This window comes from Carcharhinus amblyrhynchos, chromosome 10 (genome assembly GCF_965287045.1).
Source record: "Carcharhinus amblyrhynchos chromosome 10, sCarAmb.v2.hapA, whole genome shotgun sequence".
In the NCBI taxonomy this organism is placed as follows: domain Eukaryota; kingdom Metazoa; phylum Chordata; class Chondrichthyes; order Carcharhiniformes; family Carcharhinidae; genus Carcharhinus; species Carcharhinus amblyrhynchos.
This window is the reverse complement of record NC_137333.1, coordinates 92,280,771-92,296,783: the sequence shown is the minus strand read 5'-3', so window position 1 is coordinate 92,296,783 and position 16,013 is coordinate 92,280,771. Positions and strand designations below refer to the sequence as shown.

The 16,013-nt window shown below is 43.1% G+C and overlaps 1 protein-coding gene across 1 annotated transcript in view; it reads right to left on the bottom strand.

Moving 5' to 3' along the window:
• The window catches only part of gabra5 (gamma-aminobutyric acid type A receptor subunit alpha5), an 87,247-nt gene that overhangs the window by 25,327 nt on the left and 45,907 nt on the right, over window positions 1-16,013 (bottom strand). The window contains exon 6 of the mRNA XM_080197603.1: window positions 8,173-8,316. Within this exon, the coding sequence (XP_080053729.1) occupies window positions 8,173-8,316 (144 nt within the window). The remainder of the gene's footprint in view (window positions 1-8,172; window positions 8,317-16,013) is intronic.

Genomic DNA, 16,013 nt, shown 5'->3' with positions numbered 1-16,013 from the left:
ATAGTGTGGGGCTTTGAAATCAAGGGGCAGGTCCCACATTGTATCATTTGTGGAGCACACTCTGATTCACTTGATTCACTTGCCCCAATAGCTACTTAGCTACTCGAGGATTGAGGCACCATTCCTAAAGGCCATCTTAGTGCAGAGAGAGAAAGGAATTCCTGGAACAACCCCCGTATCCCCCCTCCACACTCCCCGTGGCCCTCCCCCACCCCCGAGGGGCAAGTGCGAATTATCAGGTGAAGGGGCCTAATAATGTGTCAATGAATTCAAATAATATTCCTAATGTCAAACATTGGGCAATGCACCCCATCAAAAAGAAAATAAAGTATATTTATTAGTCGCAAGTAAGGCTTACATTAACACTACAAATGAAGTTACTGTGAAAGTCCCCTAGTCACCACAGTCCGGCACCTGTTCGGGTTAATGCACCTAACCAGCACATTTTTCAGAATGTGGAAGGAAACCAAAGCACCTGGAGGAAACCCACACAGGCATGGGGAGAATGTTCAAATCCCACACAGACAGTGATACAAGCCAGGAATCAAACCCAGGTCCCTGGCATTGTGAAGCAGCAATGCTAACCACTGTGCCACCCCACTGAATAGAGGTGAGAGTGGGAGGTGAGGGGGGGAAAATTGCATCACAGACTTACAATGATGCAAAACATGACTTTGCAGTTCACACAATATTGTACGCTCCTGTCATCAAACAACATCTGATGCAATCAGGAGCAGACAATCACAGCCATTGTGTTTACTCAATAGTGCTTTCAGTCTTATGTTACAGTAAAGTCTTAAAATGTGAAATCTTGTCCTGCTATCCTTTCGGCCATTAACAGAAAGTTTGAATTTTTTTTTAAAGAAAAGCTGTCATTCAGTACAAAATTTATAACAGTCTATAATGTCCTCTCCCCTGTGAATTAATTCTATTGTTGAAACACAATGTTTACCAGAGCTTTAGCAAGGTCAGGCATCCATTCTCCCCAGCTTGTTTCCAATAGAAAACAAAACACTGGGGGGGGGTGGGGGGGGGAGGGGGGATGCAGCGCAGGTTACTATGGGTCAGATTTGTCAGCTTTGGTTGGTAACAAAGATATCTTCACCTCCCTCTTGTTCTTTCTTCCATCTGACCAGGTAACCTGATATTAGCTCATCATCTACATGATATTAGCTCATCACAACATGATGTTAGCTCATCATCTGGAGTATACTGAAAATTTAATGGGATGGCACAGTGGTTAGCACTGCTGCCTCACACCGCCAGGGACCCAGGTTCAATTCAGGCCTTGGGTCACTGTCTGTGTGGAGTTTGCGCTTTCTTCCCATGTCTACGTGGGTTGCCTCCAGTTTCCTCCAACAGTCCAAAGATGTGTGGGTTAGGTTGATTGCTAAATTGCCCCTAGTGTCAGGGGGATGAGCAGGTTAAATGTGTGGGCTTATGGGAATAGGATCTGGGTGGGATTATGATCAGTACAGACTTGATAGGCCGAATGGCCTCATTCTGTACTGTAGGGATTCTATGATGCTGTGAAACATTAGTATTTCAGCCACTGAGCAGTAACAATAAGCAATTACTACATATCAAACTGCCCAAACAGCCTTAAGGAGGGTCGGTGCAGACTCAATGGGCTGGATGGCCCCCTTCTGCACTGTAGAAATTCCATGGATTCTTATTCCTAAGAGCAGTTCCTGGCCTCAGGTTGACAATATTTGACCTCAAAGCTAAAGAGTGGGAAATTATGCCAAGATTCTCGTTTCTGATTGCTTTCCAAGGACCCTCACAGGAAATATAAACAGTGTGGAAATAGTTAATGTATGCAGTGCGGAGTATACAGGAGCTAAAAGTAATGCATCTAATTTCAATTCCAATGGAGCACTGAACTTTCCATCGGTAAAAACTGTTAGCAGTCACACACTGCTAAAATTGGGAACACTTGTCTCTGCTGGTTTCTATATCCTGGTCGCCCTTCTCTCCAATGTTGTCTAATGAGCCATCTCACTGCTTCGAAACACTTTCGAATTCAGATCATCTATCGTTGCAAATTGGTTAGCCTAGTTTCTTGTCCGGTCAAGCAAGCAGCGCTTTAAGAATTAATTGCGAGATTCATTTCAACGGGATTCGAGATGCTATGGGATTTCGGGATGATGTATTACTTGGGAACTAGCCAAAGGGCGAGTTTTAAACAGGGACCGTCCTCAACTCGAGAATGGCAATCCTTGTTGACACCTGGACAGAGTAGCAGATTCTAACATTGCAACGTGAGTGTGATAAATCACACAGCAATGTGTGTCAGATATATGGTGAACGTTGCTGTACACCAGCAATGTCACCAGTCAGCTAAGTCTGTGCACCAGAACAGATTTTCAGGAGGGATTTTTACTGCTATTTACTGCAAGTCCAGTAGCTGATTTCGTTTTTTTTTGAAAAAAAAGTGGGTCATGTATAACGCGAGCAGTAAGTACTTTGGTTTGCGCTTGTGTCCGTCTACCTAACTCCTGATCTGTGTCCAATAAAGAGCTCAGGAACTCTTAAGAGACGCCACTGATGGCTGCAGCTCTGCTCGGAAAGCCGATTTTTGTTTCCCCACTAATCCCTTGCAGCAATCTGCAACCAGCAGTGTGTGTGTGTGCCATCAACTCTACACAGCTTCCCTTGTCCACCCCGGCTATGGCCACATCTTACCCGTCCTTCAGGAAGAAGCCTTTCCCACCGCCAACTTGTTGTGGACTTATTCATTTTTAGAACCAGCCTTAGACCCAAGTTCAGACATGCAATTGCAACGCCTTCAGATAATCCCTGGGACCAGCCAGATCAGCCGAGCCGGGCACCCTTGAAGTTGTGAAATGAAGATGTGTGCAACATCTGGACTGGTTTGGGATTGTGGCCTTTGGTTGCACCGTCCTTTTTGAAATTGCTACTGCTTTATTTAGAAGGGAGGAAGAGGGGTGAATAGAAAGAAAACACCTGAGCAGGATAATGTTAGAAACACTGGGTCTCCTTTGCATCTTGTTAAAAGTGAACGGGGAAGTACCATTCGTGGCAGAGAACAACGCGGTGATGGTTGTGAATCGGTGAGTTCCACTCTTTAAGTCTTGTCGGCGTCTACCTGCCTCTGTAGCTTTGGTTTTGTAACTCCGCCGGGGGCGGATTGCCATGAGTGTTGCTGAGATTTAAGCGGCGCTGGGGCAACAGACAAGAATCGTAGAACCAGGCTGGCGAAACTCTGGAATGTGCATAGCTGGAGAATGCTGGACTTGTGTACCAGACCCCGGTCAGACTGGAGTATTGGCCACATTTCCAGGTGCCACGTTTTAGAAGGGGTCCCGGAGGCATTGGAGAGAGTGCAAAGGAGGTTTAGGAAAATGGTTTCAGGAGACGAGAAACTTCGATGTCTCCAATCTTGAATCGCTACAATGCAGAAGGAGGTTATTCAACCCACCAAACCTGTTTCAACAAGGATGCAGACTTGGAATGGCCTCCAGAGTGGAAGAGTCAATTACTTGGCAGCATAGGTCTAAGGTGTGAGGGGCTTGATTTAAAGGAGATGTAGGAGGTAATTTTTGTTGCACAAAGTGGTGGGTGCTTGGAACTCGCTGCCCAGGGAAGTAGTGGAACAGACACCACAGTGACTTTTAAGGGGTGTCTTGACAAATACACAAAAAGGATGGGAATAGAGGGATACGGTCCCCAGAAGGACAGAGGGTTTTAGTTCAGTCAGGCAACATGGTCAGTGGAGGGTTGAACGGCCTGTTCCTGTGCTGTAATTTTCTCAGTTGTTTAATCTCACCCAGGCCCTATTCCCGTAACCCCACATTTATCCTCCTCCTCCCCCTGACTCTAAGGGGCATTTTAGAATGGCTAATCCACCTAACACACACATCTTTGGACTGTGGGAGGAAACCAGAGCAATCGGACGAAATCCACACAGATATGAGGAGAACGTGCAGACTCCACACAGACACTTGTGAAGTCAGGTTGGAGAGGCTGGGGCTATTTTACTTGGAGAAAAAGGCTGAGGGGGAAATTTGAGGTGTTCAAAAATTGCCAGCAGCCTGGACAGTGTAGAAACTGTTCCCAATTTGGGGGAGAGGGCGAATTAAGAGCTATCCTCACAGGGTGGCACAGGTTTCAACTAATTGGCAAACAAAACCTATTTGAAAAAACAAACTTTTTCCACAGAGTGAATGAGTTAGGGTCTGGAATACTCTGCTGGGGAGTGTGGGAGAGGTAGGTTCAGTCGACGCAGGTTCAATCAAGGCACTCAATGAGTATTCCAAAAGAAACAATCTGTCAAGTTATGGGGGGGAAGGCAGGAGAATGACAACAGAGGTGGAATGGCAGGGGGCAGACCATGCAAAGGTCTATTGACCCCAGGCAGAATTTTCCAGTCTTGGGGAGAGGACGGCCAGAGAATTCCACTCCAGGCGAACTGTTCGAAGGACAAGTGCAGCCAGGGTAGAAATATGAGGAAAGGGAGGAAAGATTGAATAGGCTGGCGTTATTCTTCTTGGAAGAGATGTGTGGTGGTGGGGGGTGGTGGGGTGAGACACTAAAGAGATTCGATTGAGATATACAAAATTGTGAAGGGCCTGAGTGGAAGATGAGGGCTATTTGACCTTGGAGAGGTCAGTGACTCAGGGGGAGAGCATAGATTTAAAATAATTGGTAGAAAGTTTAGAGGGGAGATGAGGAACTCATTACCCAAAAGGTAAAAGCTTCAACTCAATTAAAAATGTGTCTGGATGCGCACCTGAGGTGTTGTAACCTGCAGGATTATGGACTAAATGATGAAGTGGAGTTAGGCTGGGTGGCATGTTTTCCAGTTGGTGCAGGCTTGATGGGCCAAGTGGCCTCCTTCTGTGCTGTAAACTTCCTATGATCTTGTGATTGGATGAATGGCCTTCTGCACTGTAAAAATTCTGTCAAAATCTTCAGTCAATGTCAATTAATTGTCCAAAATGAAAATAAAGCTCTCTGAATGGGGTATCCTCACAACATTGGTGACATTGTTTCTATGACACTGCATTTCAGGAGAGTCTGACTTCCCCAAGAACCTTGAAATTAATCTCAGCAAGATGTAGAAATATTGTCAGTTCCTTACTACAAGAATTGTTTCAATGACACACATTAATCAAACACAATAACCCTATTTTATCAGATTTGAGAGAGTGTTTTCTTAGCCAGTACTTTGTGATGCAAAGTAACCAGAAAATGCTACAGAATGTAAACCCTGACGTACTAGTTTTTATCTGATCTGTTGGGGAGCGGGGAGCACCTTTCTGTTTTCTCATTTAGCTTCAAGTCATCTTTAGTTTTGAGGTTCAGTGTTTATAGGGAGGTGATGGCCTCGTGGTATTATTGCTAGATTATTAATCCAGAAACTCAGCTAATGTTCTGGGAACCCAGGTCCAAATCCCGACAGATGGTGAAATTTGAATTCAATTAAAAACATTGCCAGAATTCTACCGCCCCTCACCTGCTATGGAATTGGAGTGGGCATGGGATGGACAATAGAAATGTCCATTGACCATGGGTGGGATTTTCTGGTCTTGCTCGAGCGAGGCTGTAAAATCCCACCTCATTTCTGGAATTAAGAATCTACTGATGATCATGATACAATTGTCGTTTGTCGGAAAAACCTATCTGTTTCACTATTGTTCTTTAGAGAAGGAAATCTGTCCTTACCTGGTCTACCCTACATGTGACTCCAGAGCAACAGTAATATGGTTGCCTCTCAACCGCCCTCTGAAATGGTCTAGCAAGCCATTCGGGTAACTAGCGATGGACAATAAATGCTGGCCAGCCAGTAACACCCATATCCCACAAATAAAAAAAGTGAAGTATTTCTGACTGATCCATTTGTGCCTAATGTATACAAATGTGAAACCACATTCTGAAATTACTTGTGGCTTAAAAAAAATCCACTAGTAACATTGTTCATACACAAAGCTAACATATGATTGTAATTGGAAAGTCAGATTGGCAATATGGCAGATATAGTGAGAGATATGAAAGCATCTTCCAATAGGCAGTCTCTAACTGCTTTCTCACATTCAGAACAACTGGGACCTATAAAATACATTATGAACTTTCACCTGTCTCTCCTTCACCCACCCCCAACCCCAAGAAATCTTTTAAAGTTACCAGAAATAGGTGTTTTCCACCAGAATTCTCAAACATTAACATCTACAAACTGGTAAGCAAAATGTTCATGTAACCAAGCATGTGGTGTGCAGAGATTCTTGTTATCTGGGTACAAGAATCTCAGCAGTCTGTCTGTTGAACATTACACTTGCAGATACCAGTCTCAAGGCAACAACATAAGCCTATTAGTGTTGTGTACTAATGCCATGCTAAATCCAGACTCTGCAAGATTTAAACTAAACATTATTCTTCCAACAGCAATATTTGTATTTAACCAGCTTGTTTTGAATTTGATCATGGTGAAATTATTGGTGCACACGTGTCATGAGTTGGTTAGGATAGTATTCATTGTTTAGAAGAATGAGGGGTCTCACTTAAACCAATAAAATTTTAGCAGGATATTACAGGGTAAATGCAAGAAGGATGTTCCTGATAGTGGGAATGACCAGAACCAAAAGTCACAGTCCGAAGTTACAGGGTAGACTGTTTAGGACAGATGAGAAATCTCTTCATCCAGAGAGTGGTCAGTCTGTGGAATTCACTACTACAAAAAAGTAGTTGAGGCCAAAACATTATGTTTTGAAGAAACAGATTTTGCATTTGAGATGATGGGGAACCAAAGAATATGGGGGAAGGTGGGATCAGTTGGATGATCAGTCATAATCATAATGAATGGCAGAGCAGGCTCTAAGGGCTAAATGGCCACCTCCTGCTCCTATTTTCTAGCACTGCTGGGACCCAGGTTCGATTCCCAGGTCACTGTCTGTGCAAAGTATGCACGTTCTCGTGTTTGTGTGGGTTTCCTCCAGGTGCACCGGTTTCCTCCCAGTGCTCCGGTTTCCTCCCACAGTCCAAAAAATGTGCTGCTTAGATGCATTGCCTACGCTAAATTCTCCCTTAATGTGACTAGGTGCTGGAGTGTGGCGATTTGGGAATTTTCACAGTAACTCCATTGCAATGTTAATGCAAGCCTCCTCATGACACTAATAAATAAACTTTCTTGTTAAACTTTGGAAAATCTCAGCAGGTCTAACAGCATGTGTGGAGAGAGAGAATAGAGCCAACGTTTTGAGTCAGGCTGACTCTTCCTCAGATTTTCCAGCATTTTCTGTTTTCTTTCAGATTCCAACATCCACAATATTTTGCTTTTACCTGTACTGTTCAAGCTTTTGCGTTTACATCGGTGTAGTTCTACTAAATTGCCCTAAAAAGTAGACTTAACCAGGGTTTAAAAGAAAACAGTGGCCTTTAGCATCGTTTGGTGAAGCAACCAAGATTTTGACTTGACCAACACTTTGTGTGTGGGTAACACCCTCCCACCCATTAAAAGACACGTGTGAGCAGTCAACTCAGTTGAACTGGAGCAGCAGCTGAGTGCCGCTTTATGTAACAACTCCGTGGGCCACGTGAGTGTGAAATTACAACATCGCCAACCAATCCGAGCGTGCCGTGTCATGGAGGGGTGACGTCAATGTGAAATCCAACGTTCACGTGATCGCTGTCACATGATCCACTATCAAGGGTGCTGGGGGGGGATTCCCAGGAAGGAGAGTTCAGTTTGAATCTCATACATCCATCACCCTCGAATCTCTCTCTGTCTGAGAAACGGCTGCAACAACAATAACTTATGGAATGAGTGCTTTCAGATCATCCACTCTGCATCAAAATAAAAATTCCCAGGAAGTGTATTTTCCTTTTGTAACCTCTTTTTTCGTAGTGACATCGACTGAAAACTCGGGCATATGAGTATTTTATTCCAAATGCAAGTGGCAGACAGATTTCGCATAATACAACATAAAATCAGTGAAGGTTAGAACTGAAACCCACAAAAAAACTAATTAACCCAATAGCATAGATAAAAGGAATGGATTGTTTTAAACAGTTTGCATTTTAGTGGCGCCTACAACAGACCACTAATAGAGATACTGCAATAAAAATAATGGGCTGACATGTAGATGCTTACATATCTAGATGCTTACATATCTCACATCTATGAGAAAGGATCAGGTGAAAATATAAACAGACCTGTGCTTGAAGTGATAATTTCACTGCCCACAGTTTGATGTAACAAATCATACTGATTCAGGCGAGATCCATCTTCTGCCACATCCACAGATTTGTGAGATTCATTCTTCCAGGTATAAAAAACCTCAGAGGTCGGATAGGCATCTGTTGGGAATAAGAAATTTGCGATGTTAGATAGTGTAGCAGGTTGAATATGTCAGCGTGGCTGTGGCTTTCCTGCGGCAGCCTTTTTTTTACAGAATTCCAGCAGTGCAAAAGAAGGCCATTTGACGGTCGAATCTGAACCAATTTAGCATCTTACCCAAGTCTATCTCCCTCCCTTTACTTGTAACCCTCTGTATTTACTGTGACTAATCCATCTGACCTATACTTTTTTTAAAAAAAAGTTTATTTATTAGTGTCACAAGTAGGCTGACATTAACACAGCAATGAAGTTGCTGTGAAAATGCCTAGTCGCCACACTCTGGCATTTGTTCAGGTACATTGAGGGAGAACTTAGCATAGCCAATGCACCTAACCAGCACGTCTTTCGTGAGAGAGTGCAAACTCTGCACAGGCAGTGACCTGGGAATCAAACCCAGATCCCTGGCACTTTGACGCTGCTGTGCTAACTACTGTGCCACATGGGGGATATAATGAGCAATTTAGTGTGGCCAATCCACCTAACCTACACATCTTTGGACTACGGGAGGAAACTGGAGTACCTGGTGGAAACCCATGCAGACACAGGGGAGAACATGTAATCTCCACTCAATCACCCAAGGCTGGAATTGAACCCACGTTCCTGGTGCTGTGAGGCAGCAGTGCTAACCACTGTGCTGCCTGTTTGTGTACTGTTTGGAAAAAGAGGATTCATTGATAGAATCTACACTAAGAGTCAGAATTTAGTGCTAGTGATGTGGGTTCCCATTCCATTGACTGAAGAACCTGTGGGAATCTGTATTGCATCTGTGGTGGAGCCTGCAATATCAAACCTTCCTTGCAATCAAACCCCAATAGAGCAGAAATCCTACCTGAGGGGACCGATGCAGTTGCTGCTGCTAATAATGCTCCTGTGGACCGGTGCTGCATCCCCAGACACAGGTGAATGGAATGCAAGGGGGATGGGTTCGCCAGAGAGCGGAGGCAGAGGATCAGAAACGAAGGCAGGGAGATGGCTATCAGAAGCTCACCATCTCCTAGAGTCAGTTTTGTTAATATTTATTTTTTCACAGGCAGTACACTTTGAGGGCTGGGTCAGTACTTATTACCCATTGATAACTGCCCTTGAGAAGATGGTGACCCACTGCAGTCCATGTGGTTAGGGTAAGCCCACTGTGCTGTTAGGGAGGGAGTTCAGTAACAGCAATACATTTCCAGGTCAGGAAGGTGTGAGGCTTGGAGAAAAACCTGCAGGTGGAGGTGCTCGTATACATTTGCTACCTTTGTCCTTCCAGATGGCAGTGATGGTTGCGGGGTCGGAAAGTGCTGTTGAAGATGTACGGAATGCCTTCCAAGTCCCAGGCAGCATTCAGGAGAGCCATGCAAGTCCCCGAGCCACCATTACACTGGAAAAATTTAGATCATCATTTCAGGTCAATGGTTTTCCATCAGAAATAGGAAAAGTTAGAGCCGTAAAAAGCTTTTTTTTTGCAAAATCGGGCAAATACAGAAAGATGTCTGCTGCCAATGCAAGCTGGTCACACACGATGGTGACTGATATCTGAAACTGCACTCACAGAAATCCAATGCTTTTAGATCAGTGCTGCTGGAGAATTCCTCCCAGTGTTAATGTTTCCAGTCTGAATCACTGCTAGAGTTTATGCAGTTCGTAACAAATGCAGCCAATTAGAAGGCCGAGGATAGTGTGTGGGAGCAGGTCAGAGAATTGAAACATTAGCTAGCTGAAAGCTTGGGGTCATGCTCAAGCTGAACAAAAGTGTTCTGCAAAGTGGTCACCCAACGTCTCCTTGGCTTCCCAATGTTGAAACAACCCCGTTGAGAGCAGTGAATGATGGTGCTGTGTTGCAGTTACTCAGGGCACATGAATTGCTGTGGCAACATGCAAATTTATGCACATGTTACAGCCTGGAGATTTGATTAATGATATTAGAGGCTCCAATGTTCTTTCCATCACTTGACTGACCAGGAATCCCCCCATTCTTACCACCTGCCATGGCTATGTGTTGGGCGGATTTGTAAGTTGCTGCTCAGTCCGCCTGACCATATTACAATGTACCTTTTTTTAGCTATTGGGTCTCCATGAGCAGTGAATGCAGTAATTGAAAGAACAATTAAATCACTGTTTCACCTTTTTATTTGTATTCATTCATGGGACATGGACATTGTTGAATGGCCAGCATTTATTGCCCATCCCTAATTGTACTTGAGAAGGTGGTGGTGAGCTGCCTTCTCAATGCTGCAGAACCCATCTGGTTCACTAATGTCCTTTTGGGAAGGAAATCTGCCATCTTTTCCTGATCTGGCCATCACGTGACTCCAGAGCCACAACTGCCCTCTGAAATGGTCCCGCAAGCCACTCAGTTCAAGAACAAGTAGGAATGGGCAATAAATGCTGGCCAGCCAGCGATGCCCAAGTCCCACACATGAATGAAGAAAAGTGCCTGCAAACGCAGAAAGAACCATTTTTCTGAATAACACGGGAAACGTTCCTGTTCTGAAAAGCTTGCATTCTGATAATATGCAACTGATCAAGTCCGAAGCATTAACCCATATTGGCCAAAATTTTACCATCCTGCCCACCACAAAAATCAGAGCAGACAAGGGGTGGACAATAGAAAGATTGGTTGACTGCAGGGGGGACTTTACGGTTTCAGGATGAGCGAGGCTGTAAAATCCCACCCTTTATTACAATACTGAAATTGATACCGTATACCACTTATTCAACATCCACTGCTGATTGAAGTCAAAACTGATTGAACTATCCAGTCCTTCAAAATGGTGAACATAAGTAAAGCAGCACTGAAAGCATTTGGTGATAAATAAATAAATTAAAAGACCATTCTAATTAAACAATGTGTAATTGAAAGAACTAGACTGTATATTCCATAATGAAATAATTACACATGCAGGGCAGGCAGGGAGGTCTAGCTGATTTGGGGAAATTACCTGTTTAGATCAGTAAAATTGGAATAAAAGCTGTGTGGCAACATTGAGTGCTTTGGATGTTATGAAAATAGGTTCTGCACATTTCTCTTACCGCTTTACAGTTTGTCCTGTCTAGACAGCCTGTCCAGTAACTTCTCTCTGGCTGTATTCAAGTACTTAAAAGCAGCTTTTGGAAAATTACTAGCTGCCCTGTGGAAAGGTAGTACCGCAGAATGAGCAAAGTAGAATTTGAACAATTTTTGTGAAGGCTTACATTTGAGTGGTGCATCTGAAAGCTTCCACAGTCATTCACTGTACTGATCAAAATGGCCACATGCAGAGTCATGGCACGGTGGCACTGCTGCCTCACAGTACTAGAGACCTGGGTTATAAGGTCACCTTCAGCTGAGAAACGCTGGACTCGGGCATCACATAATTGCAAGTTTGTTTCCATTTTCACCCTCTTCACCCTCTTTATTCACACTTCAGCATGTGGTTAGCACTGCTACCTTAGAGCGTCAGGGGCCTGGGTTCGATTCCCGGCTTGGGTCACTGTCTGTGCGGAGTCTGCACATTCCCCCTGTGTCTGCATGGGTTTCCTCTGGTTGCTCCTGCACGGTCTGAAAGACGTGCTGGTTAAGTGCAGTGGCCATGCTAAATTCCCCCTCCTTGTACCTGAACAGGCACTGGAGTGCGGCAACTGGGAGATTTTCACAGTAACTTCAACGCTATGTTAACGTAAGCCTACTTGTGATACTAATAAATAAACTTAAATTACCACTCAGCGAGTTAAAAAGTGAAAGCAAATTACTGCAGATGCTGGAATCTGAAACAAAAACAAAGCAGCTCAGATGAAGAGTCATCCAGACTCCAAATGTTAGCTGAATTCTCTTTCCACAAATGCTATCAGACCTGTTGAGATTTTCCAGCAATTTCTGTTTTAGTTTGAGGTTAAAAAGTAATGCTCCTTTGGCAAACATGTCATAAAATATAGAGAGAAATGACACAAAATTCTCAGATTCTACTGTCAGCCTGGGCTGAGTTTGGTGATTCTAATCAAGAAAAACAAATCAGCTTGCTACATTTGCTTGTTTCTAAGGCACCTCTCTGCTTAGGAACAGGCAAATGTGGGCTTGGTTCTCTTTTTTAATTCATTCATGTCATGTGGGCTGGCTGGCCAGCATTTATTGCCCATCCCAGAGGGCATTTTAAGATCCGACCACATTGCTGTGGCTCTGGAGTCACATATAGACCAGACCAGGTAAGGAAGGCAGACTTCCTTCCCTAAAGGATAATAGTGAACCAGATGGGTTTTTATGACAACCATTTCATGATCATCATTAGATTTTTAATTCCAGATTTGTTTTGAATTCAAATGTCACCATCTGCCACAGCAGGATTCGAACCCAGGTTCTCAGAACATTACTCTGGGTTTCTAGATTGCTAGCCCAGCAACAATATCACTATGCCTCCACCTCCCCTAGCTGGAACTGCACCAAACTAGACATCATGGCCAGAATTCTCCCATCCTATCCTCCACTGGAATTTTAGCAAGTGGGTTGCAGAGAATGTGAAATGCCATTGCCGGTTGGGTGGGAATTTCTGGCTTTTAGACCAGGATGGCCAGAGAATTCCACAACATGTAAAAGCTCCCCTTTTCTGAAAAGCTTTCTAGGTTCAGACGTAACCATGACTACTTGGTTGTGTCACTGAAGGGCATTTGTGGAACTAATTGCAAGTCAGTGCCTGTCGGGAGAGGAAAGAACAGAAAAACACCAGGATAGAGAGGATGTGGAACTTTCTGCTTTTCAATATCATACAATCCTACACATTCACTGTGGCATACTTTCCTATTAATCTGTCTTGCAATGATATTAAATACACAGTTGAAACTTACAGTCTGCCATAGTAAAGGTTAATTTGTTAAATATCATTTGGGTAGCTGTGAGAGTTTATCATACTGGACACATGTTTTGGGGGGTTTACTGTAGATGGTTTCCTGATATATTTGCCATAATACTGTTATAATCTGCCAGTTACAGCATCATGCATCAATAGCACCGATTGCAAAGCTGATCATTCAGGCAAAAAATTGATGTAACACTGAAAATACTCCCCACAACGTTTACAGTATCCATTCCAACAAATAACAGATACCCTGGAGTGAGTTTAAGCTCACACTAATCTCATGCCTGGGATGACTCAATTTCTATTCACCTTCTGAACTTCTCGACGAGATTACCGCCTTGTAATCACTTGCAGGCATGGGCTATTCCTTTTATAATCTTGGATGGAGCACATTCCGCTACCTTGAGACCCCGTCACAGTGAGTCACAACAACGTTATTCGAATTATCTTACAATGTAATTATTGCCCATCCGTGAATGGCCTGTCAGATTTTATTGGCTGCCTCCTGCAGCTTGATCAGAGTATTGTCTCGATGTATGTATGCATTTGCCAAGTAGAAATAACCATCCTCTTGCCTGTTTTAATTGGCAAGCTTACAGGGACTAATGACTCATGTTGATAAGGGAAAGAAGAGAGCTTACATTTATGACTTTCGGGATGTCACAAAGTTCTTTACAACCAATTAATTATTTCTGAGGAATCTACCCTGTTGCAATGAAGGCAGCCAATAAATGCACAGCAAGGTCCCACAAACAACAATGAAATACATCCAATTCATCTTGTTTTGGTGACATTGGCTGAGAGATAAATACTAAGACTTGCACTTATATTGTGTCTTTCGTGATCTGAAAAGTGCTTTCTAGTAAATTAACCATTATTGAAGTACTGTCACTATTGTGCTGTAGGAAGTGTTGCACTCAATTTGCACACAGCAAACTCCCACAACTGGTAACGTGACAATGACCTGATATTTTGTCTCCGATGGAGAAGGTAGTCAAGAAGACATATGGCATGCTTGCCTTCATCGGCTGAGTTTAAAAATTGGCAAGTCATATTGCAGCTTTAGACCATAAGACATAGGAGCAGAATTAGGCCACTCAGCCCATCGAGTCTGCTCTGCCATTCAATCATGGCTGATATTTTTCCCATCCCCATTCTCCTGCCTTTTCTCCATAACCCTGATCCCCTTAGCAATCTAGAACCTTAGGCCGCACTTGGAATATAGTGTTCAATTCTGGTTGCCACACTACCAGAAGGATGTGGAGGCTTCAGAGAGGGTACAGAAAATATTTGCCAGAATATGGTAAATCTCATGGCAGACTGGTGCAGAAGGTGAAGTCGCATGAGATCACAGGTGAGCTGGCAAGGTGGATACAGAACTGGCTTGGTCAAAGAAGATAGAGGATAGCAGCGGAGGGGTGCATTTCTAAATGGAGGGCTGTGACAAGTGATGTTCCTCAGGGATCAATGCTGGGAACTTTTGCTGTTTGTAATATATATAAATGATTTGGAGGTAAATGTAACTGGATTGATTAGTAAGTTTGTGGATGACACAAAGGTTGGTGGATTTGCGGATAGTGATGAGGACTATCAGAGGATACAGCAGGATATAGATTGATTGGAGACTTGGGTGGAGAGATGGCAGATGGAGTTTAATCCAGACAAATGTGAGGTAATGCATTTTGGAAGCTCTGATACAGATAGGAAGTATACAGTAAATGACAGAACCCTTAGGAGTATTGATAGGCAGAGGGATCCGGGTGAACAGGTACACAGGTCACTGAAAGTGGCATTGCAGGTGGCAGGTGTCTGCTGCTCTTGCCCTTCCAGATGGTAGTGGTCGTGGGTTTGGAAGGTACTGCTTAAGGAACCTTGTTGAATTCCTGCATCACATCTTATGGATGGTACACAAAGCTGCCACTGTTGGTGGTGGAGGGATTGAATGTTTGTACAGGGATTGAATGTTTGTGGTACTGATATAAAAGGCATCACCTTGTTGATATGATATAACTCAGAAAGGATGACATAAACATGTTGTGAGATTATGGATTGAGACAATCACATGAGAACAGGTAAACATAGATAGAAATCTTGAAGTAGAACTCCATATGCATGCTCTGATCAAAAGCAAAGGTCATCACATGACCCACTTACAATCGAATGATGTCATGCTGGTATCCCTTGTAAAACAAATGACAACATGATCTAGGGGCACTAAAGCCAATTGTGGCACTTTTAAACAGCAATCACAGCAAATAAGGAATTGGGGACCTTCTGATCTTTATGGCTTTATGTGACTCTGGTTGATGATTGTACCCAATGATGCATTAGTGGAGTCTCAAATGTATATTATATATTTTAGGTGATTCCTTTTCTCGGATGTCGTAACATAGATTAAAGCAAGACATTCATAATACTAAAATTTCACTAAATATATCCCAGAGAATTCCATTATTAATCTTGTCTGGTCTATGATTCCTTTCAATAAATTTGAATAATTCCATGCCTTGCTGCAAAATGTAATTGCACTAACTTGATTGAGAAGTAATCAAATATAGGAAAATACATTTACCTATACATTATATTAATTTACAAGTCAATATACAAACCAATTATTTAATTTTAGAACATATTTTCTATTACTGGTTGGTCAAAAGAAAAATTAGACACCAAAGTCCTTGCAAAAAGCATCTTATTTGCTGATTTTATTCCTGCTCCTTCCTTCCCCCGCATTTATTTTCTGAACAATTTTCTTTCTATGATCAAACCCTGACATAATTCTGTTTTCAAAATCCCATTTACTTAAACACAGAAAATACAAGAAGTGCAAAGCAGATTAGACAGTA